The 18008-nt window shown below is 38.1% G+C and overlaps 1 protein-coding gene across 1 annotated transcript in view; it reads right to left on the reverse strand.

Moving 5' to 3' along the window:
* The window catches only part of STK39 (serine/threonine kinase 39), a 105873-nt gene that overhangs the window by 20823 nt on the left and 67042 nt on the right, over positions 1-18008 (reverse strand). Inside the window, exon 14 of the mRNA XM_074910490.1 lies at positions 1741-1793. Coding sequence (XP_074766591.1) covers positions 1741-1793 — 53 coding nt within the window. The remainder of the gene's footprint in view (positions 1-1740; positions 1794-18008) is intronic.

Genomic DNA, 18008 nt, shown 5'->3' on the forward strand with positions numbered 1-18008 from the left:
AAAAATATCTTTAATTAGGAGGAAAAAAAGATAATTATCTTATCAGCCTCTGCATAGCAAATTGCATAAAGTGATGATTTGATTCATTGCAAACCCCCTACAGACCTTTCCTGGCCACTAGCATTTCTCCTTGATTATCTAACTACATACCATTACCCAATTTACAAGTTCAGTATCTTCATAACCATGACAAACTGGTTTATTGTGGTTTTCACTGTTTTCTTTATCCCCTCCATTGTCTAGACAAAGACATGCTATATGGGCTTTCTTGTTTGTTACCAGTGGGGCAAAGGAGTTACATGAACAGTCAATACTTTGAGCTTTAGGCTTAAAATAGCTTTTAAGTACTGTGGCCCAGGAAATTCAGAGCTCTGGACCAATTTTCCATCAGTTGCTGTACCTGAGTGGGTTAATTGCTACTTGGTTCTGCATAAAGGCTTTAGAAGGCTTAGAGGTAAGTAGGAGGAAAACAGCAGGAACAAGCCTAAATTCCAGCTAACTCTCAACAGTAATATGGCCTCAAAACCAAATATCTGCATGGAGCGCATGCTTTGAGGCAGTTACACTAAGTTGCATCGTTTCCTCAAGAAACACACACAGGTGAAAACAATATAGCTGAGCTAGTTGCAATTTCTGGAGAGCTCTGAAGATGGGAATCATAGCCACCTTCTGGCTGCCTCAGTGACCAACTACTACTAACAGTCCCGGTATGGCATATCCTCTATCTTTTGACCAAGTAAAAATTCTCAAATGGCTTATGTAACTGCTTAGAGAGTATTCAAGCAATTCTTTTGACAAGTGACTAAACCAGGATGCTCTGTGCCCAATTAAGTAAGAGATCTCTTTCATTATTACCCATTGCCAAAATCAATGAGAAATGCAGGTAAGACAACAGACAGTATAACCATAAACAGTACTACTGCACATGAAAGATACTATAATTTACATGGAAAGAGACACTCCCAATCTGGAATCATTTTTAGGTGGAAGCTCTTTGAAGGCTATTCTAAATATAGTGAATACTGACATCTGAGAAATATGAAATGTGTTCATAGTTCAAAGGGTTGCTATTTAACAAGGATGATACGTTCTTATTCAACATATCAGCCTCCTGTGCATTTTATCCCATTTCCTCAAATAGAATTAACTTTACAAGTTCTTACAACTCTTAGCACTGGACAGCCAATACAGTTCTACGAGCATGCGGTAGAGTTTAAAGTTTCGATGCCAGAATTTCTTTCCAGTAATGATAACAAAGCTAGAAGTGTAACTCAGCTTTCAGTTGAAGACAGCATTTGAAAAATGGTGTGCATTTCCTACTTGTTAACACAACTTCTTTTATTACAAAGGGGAAAGAAACAAATATTACCACCATCACCACAAACGCTTTTATGGCTACTATATTCTGTTTCCTATAATGTTTTCCAAATGGGAAAATGGAAATTACAAAGCTGTAAATATTGCTATGCAAGATCTTATATACCACATAGATCACTTCAGTAAGACATAAAATTGATAAAGCATACTGTGGATCAAGACTTCTAACATACACTATATATTATAGAACCTTGTCACTATAATTTACAAACATCTGCTATTCTTGTTCAAGTGAAGTTCAATATAAAGTTCTGCATAGTAGGAAACATTCCAGAGAAGTAGTTGGTGTTAACCCTAAGCAGTAATCAATTTCTGAAATATTTTTTGAGCAATAAGTGAATAATTCAGTGGAAGGAGCCTTACCTCTGCCTGGAGTAAACTCAAACCGTATGTCATTAAGTTCTTTCCTGGAGTTCCTGAAAAACATTCAGTGTATACATTAAAATGTAATGAAGAACAGAAGTGTTCAGTTCCTACACCCAAAGAATACCTCTGGCACTGACAACTGCATTTTGTTTTCCTCAACTTGAAAAACACTGCTCTCCCAAAGCACTGAGACTGAAGAGACTCCACTGCATTTTCATGGCAGTATTTTGGGGAAAACCAACAGAAATATATGCTTAAGCTGAAAAATGCCTTTTGTAACCTAAAGGATAAAATAAGGTCCTCTGAAAAATATTTTCCTTTTCATCTTCAAAAGACACTCTTCCATTCCTTTTCATCTTCAAAAGACACTCTTCCATACTGACTACTAGTTCAACATAGTCTGAATCATATGTATTATCCCTTCTCCTCCAAGAGTAACAAGATTTTCACTTAGACTTAAAGCTCCTTATCTGAGATCACATGTACACAGATATGTTCATTTAAAAGACAAAGTATCTAGCAAACATTACGTGCTGAAAAGCAATGTTTGATGCACTGTGTTTATAAAGCTGTTTTGAAATGCATAACTTCTTTCACTGACCACCACTGTCTCAGCAGCGAGGTTGTATATGCACAAAAAATAAGCAGCAGAGTGTGAAAGTCAGAGGTTTTCTGCCTTTCTGTTTGCCATGAGGAATGCTTTACCTAGTTCAGTGTACAACACAGTCATAAGGGACTGAATACCTATGTTAAAGAATTCCTTTACAGTCCCATACTGTGCATCAAACCTCTTCCTTGCACATTTCCAGCTTCAGTTTTAGTTACTAATTTCTACCATCATAAAACATTAACCCCTTCGCAAAACAGACATCCATCTCATTTTTGGAAATGGCAAGCCAACTGAGCATAGGGATGAACTTAATTGCTGTAGCACACTCCTTTTCCAATGAATAGCTCAATCCACTTGAAAAGCCAATAGCAACTGAACGTGTTTTGTAGTCCATTATTCTGCTCCTCAGCAAGGAAACTGTATGCAAGCTCATATTTCAGCGTACCAGGACATGAAGTCTTCCTGTGGAAAAACTAAATCCAACAGGCAGGCATACTCAGCTGACTTACAGCTATTATCACCTGCTAAACACTTATAAAAATATTACATAGTCAAAACACAACAATGTGCAGGAACTCAAAAACCAAAATGATTGGCAACACACAAAAAAGCAAGATAGCAAACCCTGAAAAATACGCATGCCACACTCAGTGCTTAAAATGAAAAGTACTCATTTACTGAATATGCTGAATGCTTCAAAGCTCAAGGAGTTTGAGATTCCCAAAATTCTATTTTAAATAAAGAAACATGGGAGTTTAAGATCACTAATACAAAGCTGCAGATAATGTAGCTAGCCAGGTACAGATTTATGAGGCTTATTTACTACTTTTGTAGAAATCTGCTGCCATTATATGGAATATTGAACTGTCTATTTTTATTCAACAGAGAATTAGTATGAATAGCAGTTCTTTCCTTTTTTCCCCCTTCCCAGAAAAACCTGGATGTCTTTCTGCTTAAAAAAGAAAAACAAACCTTTTTTAAAAAAAAAACCCAACAACATATGACCCATCTCCGAGTTCCCTTTCGACAATCTGCTTCACTTTGCTGAAATTTATTGTATCTAATAAGCTTGTTAAAGCTGCGGCTTTCCAAAAATGGGAAGTTGCACAGAAATTTAGTGTTCTTCTTAAATAAGTTATGTTTTGACAGAATGTGGGATGCATCTCAGTCTTAGATACTCATTTCCTGCACACACTTTTGAAGCAGCAAATCAAGGGAATAAAAACTTTATCTCACACTTTTGCAGAGGTAAACCAGAAAGTTTTGCTTCTCATTAGCAGCTATACTGAATTGCTCCAGCCTGCCTATCTTTTTCCACAGTCAAACACTAAAATCAGCTCAGAAGTAATTCTGTAGAATTACTGCACTCTTACAGTTATCTAGTAATAAAGTAACTTCAGGCTCTCAGATGATGTCTTTCCACAGACCTACCATAAGAAGAACATCTACCATATAAAAAGGCAGTAATTATGAACTTTCATTAAAATTACCAGCTAACAGACTGATACAGCCATGTGAAAGACCAGCTGCCCCTGAAACAGACTCTTTCTCAAGCAGGATATAAATGGGGTGTAATTTACTTTGCCTCCAAATTGCAGAATGTCCCAAATAGAAAGTTAATGAGTCAAATCAATTTAAGTGAAGGTGAAAATTCAAGGAAGGTTGATATGGACTCAGCCATCCAACTTTGCTATCTGGAACTGTTACACTCTGAACTGTTTTGAACTTAGGATGCTGCTGCTTTCTCTTTAATGGTACACTACTCTTCAGGAAAGCAAAAGAAAGGAAGTTTGGCAAGATTAATTTGCTAGAAGCCTTTAAGTGCTTTTGCTTATGGTTCCATTACCTTCCAGACATCTACTGATTTCCATAAATTATTTATGCCATTACATATTCCATCAAATAGAAGATGCACTCAAGTTCTGCCCTAAAAGCTGCTTGTGCTCTTCTCCAGTCTTCAGACACTTCTCTGGTTCTAGTTAGTGTCACTGTTACTGCAAATAGTTTGTCAGTTCCCTTGATACACTTTAGTGACAACTGTTTGGATTTGTTGATTTATTTGTAGGCAGTTTCCAAACAGAGTTTCATTTATTCCACTGAAATTCCTTTTTACTTGCATTCATTACACTCTTATCATGCAGCAGCACACACAGACTTTATTTCTGCTAAATAGAAATAGGATTTGAAAAAAGGCACTTAGTATCTTTGTGATTAATAATTTTATCTTCTTCATCCTTTCTTAATGGTCCTTAGTTCCTCTAATGCATTTGTAAAAAGTTATTTCTATTTTACAATGCAAACTCAGACCTTTTTGCCATCTCTTATAAAGCCTCTTATTTGCTTCTTGCTCTTTGCCATTACAGACTAATATACCTTGATTATCATGGATAAAAACATCCCATCTCTTTCAAAAAGCAGTAAATTTTAAATACTTTTGTAGACCAATGCAGTTTATTAATTTCCTGCAGGCTGTCTTTCATTATGCAGTCACCTCCAACAGGAGGAATTCCTCAGGACTGCTTTGAACAAGGGTGACACCAAAGCATGTTACGCTAAGATGCTTTCACAGACATCTTTCATGCAAAGTAGTTTCAGAATTTAAAACTTTACACTTTATGAAAGCATATTTTGCAAACTATTTGCAGAACAATGCAGATATTTACAAAAATCAGGATTAGAGAATAAACACATTATGCAGCTGTTCAAATTGACATGGTTCTACCGAAGAAATCCTGAAACATGAAAGAGATTTCGAGCATTCCCATTTAAAGACAAAGCCTTCCAAATAATTACCTAATGATAGCGTAATTCTTGCTATAGTCAATTAGCTATGTTCCACATGCTTGACAAAAGATCTACATTGTTGAATTAAAATAGGTAATCATGTTTGTGTAATGATGCAACTGTAAATTGGAGACATTAAATGTCATTTCTTTTGTCCTTAAATGCAGAATGTCTATCACGTAAGTGAGATTCAAGAAAATTAGATGTCTTGGAATTAAATTTAAGGTCTAAATCATGTTAGGATAGCTTTATTATGTATCAAGCAGCAGAATTTCATTCTTTTTCACTAGTGCCTTTTTTGTTTTTCACAAATTTATGTACCACCTCTTATGCAGAGTTACCTAAAACATCAGCTTCTATTTCCCACAAGCTTCAGCATCTTCCATATAGCCCTTAGGAAGAGTGTATTCCTGGATGAGATGCACCTTACCATAGCTAAGTAACTGTATATTCTTCCTTCCCAAAATAAGAAAAAAATTCTCAAATAAGGTAAACCAAAAGAAGAGTGTATGCAAATGTGTAAGAACACACAGATTTTGTCTCTGTAGACTTCAGCTACTCAATAATCATGCATGGTTTACAAACACTGATATACAGAGCCGAGTATCCAAGAACACATGTGATAACAGAATGGTAATCAACAAAGCTGACTTGTGAAACAGTACAGACTACATGTACATCACATGGAAACGGCATCATTTATGGCTTTGGATTAATTACATAAGAAACAAGATTCCCTGATTTTTTTCATTTTCTTTCAGATGGAGTTAGAAACCATAAATCACAGGCACCACCTGTTCCATTACTATGTCATGTAGACAGCAAGCACTGTCTAGACTACTCCAGGAGTGTAGACATCCATGCTTCCAATCAATGTTCGCTTACTTCCACTGCCATTTCACAAATACATCCCCTTCCATAAAAATTTATTTTCTTAATCAAATGCTACTTTTAAATTCAACTGTTTAATCATCCTTTCCTATCCCTCCAATGGAAAAGCAATCCAAAAATCTTAGCTCTCATCATCTTTGTTCTTGCCCACTTGCATATATAAAAGTACATTGCTCTCCACCAATGTTACTGATCTTGGATGCTAGCTTTTCCTTAGTATAACATTTTTCTGTATTATGGTTATCCAGTCCTAACAAGGCATAGGAATACTCTCTACCATTTCTATGGACTAATGAGTGGAAGCAGCAAAAGACAGATCTCTTGTACAGTACCAACTATTCACTATTAGCCCATTTCCTCGCTACTGAACCTATTTTAACAGACTGCTGTTACAGAGATGCTGAAGCTCTGGCCTGGGGCACATTCTACCTTCTCTTTCACTTATTTTTCCATATTTCTGTATGATTAAAAGTAAATATATATATATTCTATATATATGAAAGAAGAGATCTTTATCTATATCCATCCATCTCTATGTATCTTTTATCTATATAGATATATATATATAGGTGTAAGAAGGAAGATGTATTTATATGTCCTCGTTTTCCTGAGCTCCAGTTGAACATGGAGGATATCACCAGTCAGGAAGAAAGTGTAAACATTAAAAAACAAAACAAAATCAAAACACACACACACTCCCCACACATCCCCCCCCCAAAAAGCCCCCACCAAACGCTATGCTTTGTTAAGATCAACAAAACACAAGGTCTGCCCAAGCAAGGGACCTTGGTTTGCCCACATGGGAAGGCAGCATGGAGGAGGGCCATGGTCCAAATAACCAAATCATAAGCAAGAAAGCACTCTCAGAAGAAAATCAGAAGAGCACTTATTTTTTCCAACCTCTTTTCAGATCATGACTAGTTGTGACTCAAAAACAGAGCTGATCTACATGTTAAAAAATCTGCATCAAGTGTGCATCAAAATTGAGAAGTGTGTCCATGGCTTGTCTTGTGAAACCCTAACAACTCTGGCTAGTGGAAGTGACAACAGCAGAATACATATTCTTCTCTGGAACCAGAAATAAATTAGTCTTCAGCTAAAACTGTGGAAACTTTATTATGAATGGCACCACAACACATGGTGCCACAAGGCACCCTTCACCAACCAGCCTTTCCCCTCCCCAAACTCCTACAAGCCCTATTCCCTCCAGACAGAATTTCCGCCACCGTCAGGAACCAGTGACACTGTCCAAGTCTAAGTCAGAGTGCTTTAACAAAATACACATGCTGAAAATAAACATCGCACTTATCATACTTGTACAAAATTTAGGTCTCCACAGATGCTACTCTCTTTCATAAACTGAATGGCATTCAAACTACCACAGAGGCAAACTACGTTAGAATGGGAAAAAAAAAAAAAAAAAAAAAAGGAAAGCATAGCTTAAGCAAGGGCAAGCAGTATGGTATTTGCAGTTGCTTGTGTAATTAAAACCACAAAAGCATTTAAATGACTTGCTCATTTAGGCTGCAGAGAAAGCAGTAGTTCACATCAAAATGGAGTAGACTAATCAGAGTGATAGGTAGGTTGTACACCCTAGAGCGGTATTCATCCAGGGTTCATTCTACATCTCTGGGGCAAGATCTTTGTGTGTACAATGCAAGAAATATAATTGAGGGGAAAACACAGAAGATTAGAGTTTGTAGGGTTTTTTTAAATAAATTTTGCTTACATTCTTTTCCTTGCTATTCAAATGCTGGAGAGACAAGTGTTATTTGGCCACACCAAATTCAAAAGGGCATCTTCCTTCTCTCAACAACTCGGCACCCATTTCTCACTCTCACATGCTTAAGACATAATGCACAAGTTAAACATGGTTCCCTTTGTGACCTAGCTTTTATAGTGTTAGTTTATTCCACAAATGTAATTTTCAGTCAATGCCCTGTATAGAGAAAATGGAGAAAAGCTGTCATAGTAGCAATGAAAGAGATGGAGGCAGCACCACTCCATTAAAACAACTGCAAGTTTAATTTCTCAGTGGGCAATAATTTACTGGGGGGGTTTTGGGTTGTGAGTTTTGTTGGGTTTTTTTGGTTTAGGGGTTGGGGATTTTTTAATTACAGCAGAATTTACTTTGTGGCAAGCTATAGAGCCTGATTCAATAAAAATCCTGATCAAGTGCTGCAGTATCCCTTTTTAAGTATTGTCTATTAAACAGCTGTACTTATGTAGTACCTGTTTCTAATCTCAGTTTTGATTAATTAAAACTTTGTTTCAACTGTATTTACAGATCACAGTTAATATACACAAAACAGTGAAATGCAAATTGGCTCTTTATTTTCAGTATTACAGAGAGGATGTGGGAGCAGAATCTTTGAAGGTGAATGTATCCATTGGTCCCAAATTCGAGATTTGGTCTGGCATCTACATCTTCTATCCCTTTACTTTTCTTGCCTTACAATCTTCATATGGTTCAGCTGTGGGAATTTTTCCATTCAGCTAGGGCAGGGAAAGCAAGAACCCTCTCCTACCCTTACAAAAATAACAGCTGCGTTTCCGTGCCCCCTCCCATTGATTGTTTGGGGTTTTTTTCCATTGAAATCATGGTACCTTGCATGCAGCAGAACCAAAACAGTAATAAGAGGAAGTCTGTTTATTAAAGCAATTTTGTGAATTAAAACTTTAAAGCTCCTGTAGGATCACATAAACACAACAGAGGAGAGCATTTACTGTAAGGAAGCATTAGCCTCCTGAGGACTGACCACATGTTCATGTAAATCCCTTTCTCTTTAACAATTCCATGCTCAGTTGTCATTTACTAATCAATATCCAGGCTCCTCTCTTACATGCTATCATACTATCAAAAGTAGATCGTGTCTGTTCAGCACTGTGGACAGAGATGGTTCTTCTCAACTTATTTTTAGTGACTTCAGTTGAATTCTAGATTAAATGGAAGGACATTTCTGTGAGCTTCTGGTAGGAGGAAAACAGTTTGAAGTCTGCTCTGCTTCCACATTGCCACCAAGTAGAGTGAGACTAAAATTCTCTATATTAGTAAAATGTAGTCCTAAAATACACAGTTCTCTGAAATCTGTTAAAACCTTAAGATTTATTCAGTAGTTCTGCAAAAACTTCATGGGTTTACAACTTATCCCCCTCAATATACATTACTGAAAGAAGGAAACATGTTTAACGTATGATGATTCACGATCAAGTTATCAGACTAAAAAGTTAAATATACAAAACACTGCCACTATCATTTAATCTTTACATGTTCTTAGGTAAAGAGCAGATCCCTAAAATGATGCAATACACTTGTTAATCACTATACTTCAAGCAGCAGCAGTAATACTAATGGCAAAATAGCCAAATGATGCTTTCAGGACTAAGAAACAGCCAATTGTCACAATGTAACACTGTCATCTGGCTGTTAAAACTGTTGGAATGCGACAGCAGTTACCTGTTAAAAGATTTACCATGTGTATGCCACCTACTGTACAGTAAAGGAAAATGTACATTACAAAAAGCAGCCACCAAGTGAATTGTTATGGTCACAATTAGATCAGCTGAGAACACTCCAGGGTAGCTGACAGCTCCTCCAGCAGGAAAGGACTTTACAACAGTTCTATCCATCGCTGAACTGTCTCAAGTTGCTTAAGACTTAAAAGAAATTAGAGTGTTTTCAATGCAGTAAAAATGGATGGGATATGATAGTAAAACTAAGAAAATGCACAAGTTGTGCAATAGAAGAAACACAAGAAAACTAGCTGATACACACAAGTACCACTAGGCAAGTCTGCAAAACTGTGTTTATCATTTTAGAAGTGAAATATGAACACTAAGTCCTTCTTCTCCATCCTCTGGTTTACAGCCCAAGTCTTCACTCCTTGACATAGAAGTGTTAGAACTAGAGACGTTTCAGATATATATATACCTAAATGTGCCTTTAAATAGCGTTTTCTGTCTTTCTGCCACTGCTGATGCCAGAAGCTAAATCAAAAGAATGTTATAAGCCCTTCCATTTTTTTTCCTTGTTATATTCATTCCCAGGTAAGTCAAACAGCAAACTCTGGAACAAACAGTATTTTTCCTACCTCAATTCTCAGGGATGCATTTCTCTGAATAGGCAGTGAAAAGCAGTATTCACTTGATCATCTTTTCTGAGGCTCACACTTCCTACCTGCTCTCATGTATCAGCAGGTGGAAACAACTTAGGCAAAGAGCTATCAGTTTTGTTGCTGCAGGGAGGGCAATACTAATCATAAGTTTTTTTTCCCTAAAATTATTCCTGAATGACAACAAAAGTTTTTTTTAAAAAGCAGTGGTAAAGATTCAAGTTGTGAAAAGAATCAAAATTTTTAACAATTACTTGAAATACAATGAAGAGCAGTACACAGTGATACTGAGAACTTGTTAATGTGATAGAATCTCAATGCTTGGTCAAAACCAGAAGTGATCTAAAACTGACTTGTTCCTAGAAAGAAGTGGAGTTAAGTACAGACAACACCAATAATGTTAAAAAACAATGACCCTGAAGTATTCAGTAGGAACATTTCAATAACAAAGACAACAACTGCCATGCACATAATTTGATCACTTTGTTAAACATTACAGCACACCGTGATTACAGTTGCCTTGCTTGGATTTGCCAATAGTTTAACTTATCCCCTCCAAGTATATTTCTGAAACATGTCTGTATTTCTTGACACCAAACATTACCGATCAGCGCACAGTTCAAGGAAGTCAAACCTGTATTAGCAGCATGACTGAAGCGATACAGCATCTGCCTGACTGTAAGAGATACCAGAGCATCTAAAGATTAAACACGTGAAGGCTTACTTTGTATGCCTCTGCATGCCTGGTGCAGAAGAAGAGAGATCATAAACTGTTAGTCCAGTGAAAAATTCCCCAAATACAGTGCTGTAAAATGGCCACACTTCTTGAAGTAAAATTTCAGTTCTTTAAATCAGAAAGTATGATGGCAGATAGATCATTGCCAGGAGGCTAGGGGTACTTCAGAAGAGCGCTCTAGAAAAGTGATTTCAATTACGAAATCAAGACAAAAGACTTGCAGCAAGTTCTACAGGAATATGTATTTTCTTTAACAGAGACATGTAAGTTCCCGGTGCACAAAACAGGCTTTGAGGAAAGGCTCCGAGAAACCTTTTGCCTTATCCATACCAAACAATATTTTAAATAAGTTGAATCAAAAACTCCCTGGATGTGTGCACACTTTCAGTGCCATTGGCTCAGTTTTTCACTTCTGATGATCTGTTAGTACATTACAACCACAACCAAAGGAGACTTGTAAGTAAACCAGAAAGACATCTGAGTTGCCATAAAATTCTGACAATCACAGAATCATCTAGGTTGGAAGACTTGAAGATCACCTAGTCCAGCCACTAACCTAACAATGACAGTTCTCAACTACACCATATCCCTAAGTGTTATGTCAACCCGACTCTTAAACACCTCCAGGGATGGGGACTCCACCACTGCCCTGGTCAGCTCATTCCAACGCCTAACAACACATTCTGGAAAAAAATGATTCCTTGTATCCAGTCTAAACCTTCCCTGGCACAACTTGAGGCCATTACCTCTTGTTCTATCGCTTGGTACTTGGTTAAAGAGACGCATCCCCAGCTCTCTGCACCCTCCTTTCAGGTAGCTGTAGAGGGCGATGAGGACTCCCCTCAGCCTCCTCTTCTCCAGACTAAACACCCCCAGTTCCCTCAGCCGCTCCTTGTACGACCTGTGCTCCAGACCCTGCACCAGCTTCGTTGCCCTTCTCTGGACACGCTCGAGTCATTCAATGTCCTTTTTGTAGTGAGGGGCCCAAAACTGAACACAGGAATCGAGGTGCAGCCTCCCCAGTGCCGAGTACAGGGGTAAGATCCCTTCCCTGTCCCTGCTGGCAAGGCTATTGCTGACACAAGCCAGGATGCCATTGGCCTTCTTGGCCACCTGGGCACACTGCTGGCTCCTGTTCAGCCGGCTGTCAGTCAACCCCCCCAGGTCCCTCTCTGACTGGCAGCTCTCCAGCCACTCCTCCCCAAGCCTGTAGCGCTGCTGAGGGTTGTTGTGGCCCAAGGGCAGCCCCCGGCATTTGGCCTCATTGAAACTCCTACAGTTGGCCTCAGCCCATGGCTCCAGCCTGTCCAGGTCTCTCTGCAGAGCCTCCCTACCCTCAAGCAGATCAACACTCCCACCCAACCGGGTGTCATCTGCAAACTTACTGAGGGTGCCCTCGATCCCCTCGTCTAGATCATCAATAACGATGTTAAACAGGAGTGGCCCCAAAACCAACCCCTGGGGAACACCACTCTGTTCACCACAACTCTTTGGGCCCGGCCATCCAGCCAGTTTTTTACCCAGCAAAACATACGCCCATCATCCATCTAAAATCATGGAGCCCAACTAGCTAATCAAGAAGAGTGGTAAGAACAGCAAAAAAAGTATAAGCTTTGTTTTAAAATCTTCAAAGGTTTAATCTAGTTTTTCTGCCGTTGGCCAAGCTTTCTCAAAAGTAGCTTTACAATAAATAGGCTTCACGAGCAAAGCCTGCTCCTATGTTAAGTTCTTGTCCCCACTGTGTTTCAGTGCACCTCTTGTGGCCATTCACTGGCCCCACTACAGCAGCAGTGACAATTGTTTTGTGCAGCAAAACAGGATCAATGAAATGCGTTCAGTTAAAATTTTGCCTTCCCCACAAAAATACCAGACATCATAAACCAACCAACACCCGAATGCTTTATAGTGACCTGCTACAGTCTCAGAAACACACCTACCAGCGCAAAGTGGAAAGACAGAGAATCAGAACACTGAGTGGGAACAAGCAGCCAACACAAAATTATTTAAAATGGTTTCAACCCTGCCACATGTGCTATGTCACAACATTCACAGGCAACTCTACAGCAGATGGATGAAGATGAAACAGTGTGGCTTCTCAAGGTAAATGCAATGTCTTTAAAACTATTAGAAAAATATCTGATTAGAATTATATTTTGAATTACCAAAATGTAAGCCATATTAGAGTTCACCATTAACATACATGCCATTAATAATGCAAATAAAATTACTTTTAACACTGAGGTCAATCAAGCTTTAAATTATTTCCTTTAACATAAAGGTGGTTGAGGGTGGTGTTTGGGTTTGTTTGTTGTTTTCTGCCCCTCTTTCTTTTGTAAATAATACAATAAAAAGTCAGAATGGAATAAAAAAGCTCTAGTGATTTTAAGATTTCAGTATCATCAACATCCCCCAATGTAATTGCCTGCATAATTTACAACCACAGCTGTGCAGGTTAAATGCCTAATTCCTTGTCATCTAAATATTTAGACATGCAAATCTTCTTGATAACCAGAATTTAATAAGCAGAAATAATATATTGATTCCTTGGCTCAATAATTATCAATTCTACATACAAAAGTTCTTTTGATAAACAAATATACCAGCTCTCTTTTGAATAAGTGATGATATAGCAATTGCATACAGGATTATTGAAATCATAATTAAAATAAATTTTTAAATGTTTTATTTTCAGTAAAAATACAGCAAGGCATAAAAATATCCTTAAGTAGTGAACATGAAATGCATAATTTACCATTTTTAAAGAGCAAGCTTTGAAGAAAATAATATAGAGGTACAAACGGAAAGCAGGATTAAAATCAATAGTTTAATCAAGGATTCCTGCTTACTGATTCCAATCATGATATAATCCTGATTAAACAAGGTTATTTAAATGAAGTCTCCATGCTGTGAAAATAAAATTTAGTTCAGTAACCATGTCCCCACACCTCCACAATTCCCAGGGCAAAGCTTTAGATGTGATGGCAAAATAAAATATAGGACAGTGCTCAATACTGTAATCACAGGTACATTTATTGCAAGTATTCTACAAATGGCTTTGTTTATGATGGTTGTTACTGGATCAATTCCCAGCCTATAGAGAAGTTCTGTTACTTTCCAGTTGTAAATCCACCACACAGCTGGGAGTTTGTTTGTGGATTTTGTCATTAAATACACTGCAGAAGAGAAGCCACTCTATATGGCAAAAATGATGAGAAATACCTGTCCTTGGTGAAGGATATATATCAGCCCCACTTAGAAAAGGACTGGAATGATAAGAGTATTTTAAGATAAAAAAAACTGGAATGAAAAGAAAAAAGATAACTGAGAACTCTGGGTTACAGTACTGAGCCAATTATTAAACTCATTCCACCTCTATCGAGAACACATTTTGGGGTTTGCTTGTTTATAAGGGGAGGGTTTTTTCTCCTAAAAATCTAAGCCTCAAATATTAACAACATTAGGAGCAGCTCTACTAGGTACCTCCAGCCAAGTACGTTTTTTCTCTAACTTTACATGTAATGAACTTTGTAAGAAAGAGGTCAAAAAAACAGGCCTACATGAAAGCAGGCAGATGAGCACTTAAGCTTCAGCTCAGACTAGGGAGTGATAGCTTACTGTCTATGTCCTGGCACGCAGAGGAAATCACATTTTACTTGCATCCTAACAACTCTCCTGTTGTAGTGTGGCATAGGCAACTGCCTGCTACTAGCTACTCCTTGGACTCGTCATTCTGAATTGTATCTGTCTGTCCAGCTCCCCAGAACATACATATTCCTCAAAGGATCAAATGACACACAGTTTCAAAATGTGATAAAACAGCTATATTAGCTGAAGAAATTTTTTTGTAATAAATGCAGACACGCATGTATGTTTACCTGTAAGTAACACTATCGCAGTGCTATTACATACAATTCTGCCTTAGCATTTTCTCTAAGTGCTATTTTAAATAAGATACGCAGTAATATAACAGAAACATCACACTTGCCAGTGCATCAAGTAAAAATTTTCCATTTGCCCCTTTTGTTCTTCAACAGGCTTAATTCATCTAGTGCACAGGAACTGTATTAAATTAAGTCCTGGGACATTTCAAATTACCATCAGTAAATTATCTTCCTGTCATAGGAGCTAATTTAACCATCTTAGATTGCTTCAGATAATTTGCAATTCTTAACTATTAACCATTAACAAGTCTCCTAATTTAACATGAAATGTCTCTGTTATTAATCTAAATAGTCAAACTCTCTGACAGTGTCCTTCCTAAATCTGTAACTTTAACAGTTTGGTGGTTGAACTGGAAATTTCAAATCAAAGGTGACAATTCCTCCCCACCCCCTTTCCCCAGTGGTATGAACAGTCCCATCAGAGGACTAAATCATAGACAATTGCCTTAAAACTCTCTTTGCAGAGTTCCTGGCAAGGTCCACTGCCAAGACACATGGTATGCACAGCCTCATAGGAGAAAATCTGGATTACAGATGTATTCCTCCTCCCTCTCAAATTCCTCTGTGAGGCTGAGGATACAGAAGCATCAGCATTTCAACATAACAACTGCTCAAAGTCTGGGTCATAGTTACACACCATGGCAACAGATCAAGCAACAACTGAGAACCACTATTTTCAGTTCATTGCAAAAATCAAGCAAAATCTCTTAATTAAATTTGAGTTTTAAAATACTAATGATCAAGTATTTAATACTAGAGCCTTTCAAAAGCTTCGCATGGAATTACCTAGAACACTCTGATGCTAATTTCACTTCTGGGACAACATACTCCAAGACACAACAGTGCAAAATAAATTGGAAATTGCTGTCTCCAACTAAAGAAGTAACTCTGACAGTAGAGAATATTTTTACAAGTTAGTCCCACTGGGAAAACTACTAAAACAAAAAGGTATTAAGTACAAGTTAAGGACAGAAAAATGAGATCCTCAAGTTGGAAACCATCCAGACTAACAGAGTTAAATACCAGCACTTGTATAAAGACTGCCATGGGATTCTTCGAAAGATTATTTCAGAATGTGAGTTGTGCTTCTTATCCACAACAAGGCATTTCCACTAAAGTGAGGCTGATGTTAATTTTGCATTCCCTACTCAATTACTGAATGAATCCAGCCCTGTTCCGCTTGGGAAAAATAACAGAACCTGACCAACCAGTAAAAGAATTACTGAAATGCATGATTCTTCTACTAGGATTCCTCCTTTGGGAAGGTAATTTTTAATTTTTATGGGTACTATTAAACTTTTTTGGAACATACTACTAGGAAAAAAATGGAAAACAAACATCTAAAATTTGATGGGTTTTGGTGTACCATAGCCTCACTGTAAAAGGGGGGGGGGGGGGGGGGGAAGGGGGAAGCCAGAGAGGCACTTACTTTCTTCTGTGTTTTTCCTTCCCCTGCATTCCTGTTGAAGATTGCCCACCTCTCTAGGTTTTGCCCTGTCCATACGTCCAGACACTACTCTTCAAACCTTTCAGCCCAGACTCCCAAACCTCTTAAGTTGTTTCTGCCATCAGGCTCTAAATCAACTTCCATGACAAACTCTCTGCAACCAAAGTATTTCCCCAGCCAAAGATTCAGCAATACCGCAAGTGCCATCTAAGTTTTCCCTCCACCATCCCTTCTTGATGAGGACCCTGAGGAAATGCCTTCTCCCCTCAGATCCCAGCCCAGCCAGACTGCATCACACAGGAAAGGGTCTTTCCCATCTGAGATGCTCACCTTCTGCTGTCCCCTTACCCCGGGTCCTTCTTCTGGGGAAGCAAGAGGAAAACAATGAAAAATGAGACCTTACCAAGCCTTCTGTTGATGTGTTTACTTCCCTTTCCTTCTCATCTTCCCCATCAGTCAATTCATTTCTCTTGTATTTTGCCAGTATTTACATTTTTACCCATATCAGTACTGAACTTTTTTTTTAAACAGTAATTCTCTGCATCTAAAATCTAGTATGTTCTGAACTCATCAAGCTACTGCAGTTTATATAATTTGATTGCCTCAAGTGAACTATTTTAAAAGAAAAAGCTTCCAACATTTTGCATGATATACTGAGCTTTGAATTTTCAAGTCTGGCATCTAATGTTCACAATGTTTATCTGAGTATCAAGCCATACTTTAAAAGCTATATAATAGTAGTAGATGAAGCATCAGAGGAAATTGTTTCTATCCTCATACTGTAGCTAACTTGCTCCGTAATAATATGGTTCACAACTTATGGTTCATTTTAACAAATCCCATAAAAATCCTCTGATGGGCTTAAGTCTCTATCAGCTATATGACTTAATGATCAATTCACCAAAAGATATCAACAGAATAGTTTAAAATCTGCAGTGGAGGTAAATAAATTCAGAAATCCCTGTGAGGATATTAGCTGTTTACTACTTTACAATCCCAAGGGAATGCTGCGTGACACAAAACAAGTCATCTGCACTGCTTTTATTCACTACAAATGCCAAAACTAACAGTATTTTTACTTTCAGATGCTCAAAAATCATTTAGTCAGTAAGTTAATTACAACAGAAGAGAGTAGTTAGGGGCCAGAGCATGTTTCTCCACATACAGCTACCCTAAATGTAAGCTCATTCACCCGGCAATGATCCCAGCCTAAGAACAGCTGTGTATGGCTGGAATGCAGAGGGCAGCTGCTTCTGTAACCCAGGACTGACCATGAGTGACTGAGGGCCTCCAGGTTTACATCCTATGACACAGGAAATCTGTTCTTCAGACTTTTATGAAGGATCCCCATACAACTGCCCTTCTGCTAACAAAGCAGAAAGAACAGTTGAATTAGCATAAAACAGATTACAGCAACAGTTGAAGCACTAACACTTTAATAGTATGAAAATTACTGTCTTCCCCAAAACAGCATCTCTGTAGCTTGTCACATTACCAGGTGCAGTACAAACTTGTCAATACTTCACTGTGATGCCAGCCTCAAACCTACTCTGGCCTTTGTTTAGCAGAGTGGTGAGGTTCAAGTACCAAGACTCTTTGGGGCTGGGGAGGAAGACTCCTAATCCCATGCCCATAAGGCAGCACTATACCATAGTTGCTATTTCTACAGAGCTGGCTTTTCTGAATTTACTCACTACAGCTAGACCTAGACACAAAGACGCAGAATACAGGAGTCCTCTACTCT

The sequence above is a fragment of the Athene noctua genome, chromosome 7 (genome assembly GCF_965140245.1).
Source record: "Athene noctua chromosome 7, bAthNoc1.hap1.1, whole genome shotgun sequence".
Lineage (NCBI taxonomy): Eukaryota > Metazoa > Chordata > Aves > Strigiformes > Strigidae > Athene > Athene noctua.